Source organism: Arachis hypogaea, chromosome 14 (genome assembly GCF_003086295.3).
Source record: "Arachis hypogaea cultivar Tifrunner chromosome 14, arahy.Tifrunner.gnm2.J5K5, whole genome shotgun sequence".
Taxonomy (NCBI): domain Eukaryota; kingdom Viridiplantae; phylum Streptophyta; class Magnoliopsida; order Fabales; family Fabaceae; genus Arachis; species Arachis hypogaea.
The window spans coordinates 21,037,272-21,043,493 of NC_092049.1; the positions used below are offsets into that span (position 1 = coordinate 21,037,272).

The 6,222-nt window shown below is 34.6% G+C and overlaps 1 protein-coding gene across 1 annotated transcript; it reads right to left on the bottom strand.

Moving 5' to 3' along the window:
* Window positions 1-343: 343 nt before the first annotated feature.
* LOC112741791 (ARM REPEAT PROTEIN INTERACTING WITH ABF2-like) lies at window positions 344-4,988 on the bottom strand. The gene is made up of 7 exons (XM_072215702.1): window positions 4,952-4,988; window positions 4,801-4,860; window positions 3,165-3,380; window positions 2,882-3,045; window positions 2,399-2,508; window positions 2,122-2,222; window positions 344-1,673 (listed from the first exon to the last, which is right to left on the bottom strand). Exons 1-5 carry the CDS (start codon window positions 4,986-4,988, stop codon window positions 2,500-2,502), a joined length of 486 nt encoding a protein of 161 aa, XP_072071803.1. The 3' UTR covers window positions 344-1,673; window positions 2,122-2,222; window positions 2,399-2,499.
* Between the last annotated feature and the right edge of the window lie 1,234 nt (window positions 4,989-6,222).

Sequence of the window (6,222 nt, forward strand, 5' to 3'; positions counted from 1 at the left end):
AGGTCTTTTGCGGGGGTTTTTAAAAACCTCCACAATCTATTTAGTGGGGGGTTTTACATGTGTTTAGTAGGAATTTTATATTGGACTTTTGTGGCGATTTTAAATCACTTTTGTGGTAGTTCAAAAGCCCCACAAATTAATTTTTTAATTTAACAAAAATTAACTATTTTGTGAGATTTTCAAACCTCCACAAATCTGTAATTATTTATTTATTTTTAATTTCAAATCATTCATTAATCTCATCTCATTTACATACTCTCAAATTAGAAATTTATTTTTTAATATCAAAATTTAAAAACTAATTTTTTTATAACATAATTCCTCAATATAAAACATAACTCTATAAAAAAAATTCTCAATGTCAATAGTTCCAAACATAATTGCATATGATATTGTTCTACATAAGTATTTCTATTTTTCTTTAAAAAGTAAAATAAAACAACTACTTCAATATTTCAATATCATCTAATTACATAAATGGGCTTTAGAATTTGATCAATTTCACAATAAGAAACTTCATTGAAAACAATAGCAATACCAACTACCTACCATTTGGTCTCTTGAAATTTTCACCTAAAGAAAGTGCAATTGCTCGGTTCAAAGAAATGGTGGTGTTTACTAATGATCTAGAAGGTGTTCGCCAAACCATGTTTTCCTCTGCAGGCTGCTGTAGATGACGACCACTACTATCACTCCTTCCTCTACTTGATGATCCAATCTTGAAAATCTTACCAAACTATTTCATAAACTCAAACTTTCTCTCTGAATATGAAGGAACAAAATCCCCTGCTTCCCACTAAATTATACAACACTAGTTAATTCTCACCATTAAATCATTATCATTACGATACCAACATCAAGTATACTATATTTACATGCTTTAACAAATCAAATTCACAAACTTTGTCAGAATTCGCATATCCATTTAGCAAAACCAACCAACAAATGGAAAAAAAGGACTTAAAAGTTGAAAAAGTAGCTGGTGGGGTTATTCAAAACTTTCCAAAATGAACATCCATGAGCATGAAAGTGTAGTAGAGAAACAAGTAGAGAAAGAGTACCATATATGCAAGGGTGTGAAAGATGGTTGATATCTGAAGAAAGAGAAGCCATAAGGAGAATCTAACAGGACACTATGAAATACTCGAGAGAAAAAGCAAGAATTCAGAGATAAACATGCATATCAGGTTCTTGCCTCAAACTCCACATTTTCTATATATAAATGATAAGATACACAGTTATTAGATATAAATGAATATAGAATAATTAAACATAAAACTGTCAAGAACATAATAAATAAAAAGCTTAAATTAACAGCGAAGAAGAGACCTTTTTAATGAAGTGGGAAAGCAGAAATAGAAGAAGGAATGCTTCTGTTTAGAATTTGTTTGAACTTTCTTATTTCAAAAGACAGCATTTGATGCATGCATTTTTCACCATTTTCTAAGGAACTAGCTCACTCAGTTAAAAAACTCAATCCCCATTGGTTCAAGCCTTTTCTCTTTACAATCAGACTCCAAATTAATAGCAAACTTCGTATCATACAAATTGATGTTTGGCATATCATAGTGTTATAGAATTATAAAGCATTTGAGACATTCCAAAATGATTCTTACAGAAAGCACAGGTTGAAGTGTCATCTGGGCATAAACTTCATCAGTTTCTGGGTGAGCCTGCCAAAAAAAAATCCCCAAAAATTAGCATAAAATCAAAATAAGAGAATTTCAGACCTTCCATATGGATCTTCGGCTCAAAACTAATACAAAAACCAATCCAAAAAAGAAAATTCCATACATGCAAAGTAACACTATGAAGGACTGGAAAATAATGTTAAAAATAAATTTTCTAATTACCAAACAAAAAGGATGAAAACTGAAAGCCAATAAAAAAAAGAATATTAGCAAGTATAAGCCAAAATCATAGAAATGGAACCAAACTCGTGTTCTCTAGCAAATACATCCTGCTTTTATTGTTTGGCCAGTATCTAATGCTCCAAGAATTCAAGAAAAGGGAAAATTTAGTTTCAATGAATCATAAAGATAAAAACAAGCAAGCAGAAAGGAAAATACATAAACTAAGACAAATGAAATTTCGAAATTAGACAATGAAGTCTCGGAATACCTATAGCGCATATTCCAAACACGAGAGGTGCCGATATCTTCCATTGTTATAGTGATTCCGTCCCTTGCCTCTAGTTCTAGTAGATGTGTTTCTGCCTCTTTCTGATTACATTTTTTACACAACCAAATTAGAAATCAAGTTATTACATCATACATATGGGATTTTTAAATTTTTTTACACAATCAGATTGCACATGAAATTATTACATGATATGTATGGGATTTTTCTTTAAAGATAAACATTATGTTTCTTCAATCCAATAATATAAATAACTTACATCTGAGTGGAATTATGTGACATATCCAAGCATGGCCCCCACTGATGCTGTTTTTGTGAACAATACTGTCAGCTTCGGTATCTAAAATAGCATCAAATACGCTATGTGTTCTGCAAATGGATGGATCACATGTGCATTCATTTTAACAATAATTAATTCTTATGTTAATTAATGTTATCTAATCTAATTGGATATAACTGCATAATTGTTTATACATAGTTAAAGTAAAAAATAAAATAATATTATCTAGTTGTAGGAGAAATATGTCTTTGAGAAAGAAGCAATATTCAAATGGAGTGGTCCGTCACTATGACAAGTAACCTTTAACAATAATTATAAAAGCATAACTATAATTTTGTACTTTTGCATAATCACATCAAACATCAGATACACCTCAGAGTGCAAAATCCATGGCACAAATGAGTTCTAATGTAATAATTCCTAAACAATAATTAATACTAGGGGAGGGGGAGTAGAAGTTACCTTGACGGCAAGAAGTCCAAGTGCAAAAGCACTCCCTTTCTCAACCTCATGCTCAAATGGCAACAGCTTCTGAACGAGATCTTCTTCCGTCACGGGAGGAGCTTGGAGGTGTTGAACCAAAGCCAGAATAGCTCCTCCTTCGACAATCATGTTCACCACTTCCTCTGCAAGACACAACCACCGAAGGATTTACACCGAGAGACATGCACGACCGAATTTGCCAAAAACTGAAACGAAGGGAGCAACATGCTAAGAGATCGAGGAAGAGGAACGGAGGATTAACCGTTTTTGGCAAGATCGGCGAGCGCATGAGTGGCGCACTTGGCGGCGGCTCGATCTGACTCCTTCCATGAGAAAGTGGAGTTGAGGATAAAAACCTGCTCCTGGATGTCGTCAAGGATGGCATCGCGGGCATCGCCAGTTACTCTCTCTCTGATCTCAGATGCTATAGCAAGCTTGATGGTGACAACGGCGAAGAGACGAATACGGTGGCGTAGATCTAGGGTTTAATTCTCCCTCTTCTTCCTCTTCTAATTTTTTTTGACAATTTTTTGTTTGAGTTTAATCAGAATAGATTAGGAACGGGTTATTTGTGTGGACAATTGGGCTTAAAAATTTTAAATAACATGAATTAATGGGGGTTTTATATTTTCTCACAAATAAAATATATTAGGGAGGTTTTAAAAAACCTCAACAAAAAATTTCCCATAAGCAAGTTGATATTTTGTAGTGTGAGTGAGGGTGGCGGTGGCGGTGGCGAATGGCAGCGATGGTGGCTGACGGCGAGAGATAAAGATAATGGAGAGAGAAGTGAGGTTGCTGATGTTGCACAAATTCAAATTTAGGGTTAATTTCATCGGCAATTTTACCGTCGAAAAAATTTGTCGTTAACGCATAACTTGTGACCAAAATGGCACGTTTCATTTAATTACCTTACCGTCGGATTTTTCCGCCGCTAAATCCGACGGTAATGGTTGCGCCAATTTTTCTTTTTTTCTTCCAATTATTTCCAGCGAATTTACTGTCAAAAAACCAAATTCGACGGTAATTTTTTACCCGATGAATTTATTGCCAAATTCACTGGCAAATCCTCCGATAAACCTGCCACAAATCTCTAACACTAAATCTGATGGTAATTAGCATTTTTTTTGTAGTGTAGTATATTTGGTTGTTTTGTTTGATTTAGGTTCTAGTGCTAGTCTGTGTCTATAGAAGTCATAACAACATTAAAATTAGAATTATTTTTATGCATTGCTTCTAATTCTATTCTCTGTTATTGGTGTAATTCGTCTCTTTGAATATTAGGAATTGCAATCACATTATTACAAAACAAGTTCCCAAATTGTGAATAATAATAATAATAATAATAATAATAATAATAATAATAATAATAATAATAATAATAGGAAGTGTTTGCATATATCCTTTAATTTATTTTTGATATGTATGTGAGAGAGAAAGAGTGAGATATTTAGCAAAAAATATATTTTTATATGAAAAATGAGAGGATTTAGTTATAGCCATTAAATTTAAATAAGTGATTAGGATTAGACTACAAAAATTAAAGAAAAAATGTGTATAATTAATATGTTTAAAATTAAAAAAAAATAATTAATATCTTTGAAATTAAAAAAAGAGAGAATAATTTATTTTAAAGTATATTTATAATTTTAAATATTTTTAAGTGTGTTTATATAATTTGAAGTAAATTATTTCAAGTGGCAAAGTTGTGGTGCCATCCTTCTTAAGATTGTCGCTATTAACATTTTAAGATATGAGTAAAGTATTTTTTTTGTCCTTAACGTTTGGGGTAAGTCCTAAAATTGTCCCTAACGTTTCATTCGTCCTATTTTTGTCCCCAACGTTCTAAAATTGATTCAATGTTACCCCACTGTTAATTCCACTCACGGAACACTAACGGAGCTGCTTACGTGGATGCCTTTGTCCACTCTGGCAAACTTTGCCCCTGGTGACCGTTACTGAGAATTTGGAAAAAAAAAGAAAATTTAATTTAAAAGGATGATGAAACCCTAATTTCATGGTGCGCCTCGTGTAGCTTCTCCTTCTCACCATCGTCGTCTCTGTTGCAGTTGATTGCTGAGCCCATGGCTTCGCAGGGCTCCCAGGCCGCGCGTAGTAGCAGCGCCTCAGGTCAAAACAGCAGCCAAGGTCGTCGACGGAGAACAACTTGTTACTGTGGGGAGAGGCCAGTGCTTGCGACTTCGTCAACGGTAGAGAATCTGGGACGGAGGTTCTGGGGCTGTGTTAACTATGGGGTAAGTAGAAAACTTAATTGCTGGGTATGGCTGTTATTTGGTTTTCTGATTGGGATTTTCTTTTGGTTTTTGCCTAGATTGGAGAAGAGTGTGGGTACTTTGTGTGGGCAGAGTCGGAGCAAGAGCCACAAGTTGCTCGATTGAAAAGAAGAATCACAGGCTTGAAGGGTAAAGTGAAAACAGTTGAGAGGATGTTGAGAATGGCAGTAGCAGTTGGTCTGGTTGGATGGACATGTGCTATAATATTACTGTGTGAAAAATATTCATCAACAAGAAATGGGAGGTTCTTTTTGCAATAAGGCTGCAGAACATAGTGGCTAGTGTAATGTGTTGGCAATATGTTGTCTGTATTTTGGGGTGTAATGTAACCTGTTGATTGAATGAATTTGAATGAAAATTTATTGTTATCCACTTTTATGTGTTCAATTTACATTCTCATGGTACAAACAGTGAGGTAACTATCAGCAGAAATAATTAAATAAAACAGTGAAACAGAGCAAACATAAAGCATTAACCTCAACCATATGGCATAGATAGGCAATAGTCAGCAACTTAACCAACATACATTCCTAATTAGATGTCTTAGAACTAGAAATATAAATCAACCTAGATGCTAAACAGTTTTTTGGTAATAGCAGCAGCAAAACCAAATTGAAAATAGTGAAACCAACAACCATAGTTCTTAGGCTGATACAAAAGGCAAAATACAAAAGTTGTAACAAGTGAAACAAATTCATTCCACATTCTTCCATGCTCTTGGTGGAGTCCTGGCCATGAACCTGAGCTGAGACTGGGTCACCCTCTTCACTGGGCTTGGCAGAACCGTTGGAGTTGTTGGGGCTAGTGCAGAAGCAGTCTGTGAATGATTCACTTTGGTCCTTTTCGAAGCAGCTTGTGATTGTTGGGAGCTCACAGCTGGCTTCCTCTTTGGGTGTGAGGGTGGTTTGTTCTTATTGCCCTTTTGCTTCCTACTTCCACTTTCAGCAGCCTTACCAGAATCTGTCTTGGCAGATAGTCTAGAACTTACTCAGCCACTTTGAATGCATGATTCCAATCTTCAACTCC

What these genes read in the sequence shown, in the direction of transcription:
- LOC112741791 (XM_072215702.1), bottom strand. Translation starts at nt 4,988, where the DNA reads ATGGGCTCAGCAATCAACTGCAACAGAGACGACGATG. An exon ending in CTGCAACAGAGACGACGATG is followed by an intron (nt 4,861 to 4,951) that starts GTGAGAAGGAGA and finishes CCAAATTCTCAG; the next exon opens with TAACGGTCACCAGGGGCAAA. An exon ending in GCATCCACGTAAGCAGCTCC is followed by an intron (nt 3,381 to 4,800) that starts GTTAGTGTTCCG and finishes ATTAAACCCTAG; the next exon opens with ATCTACGCCACCGTATTCGT.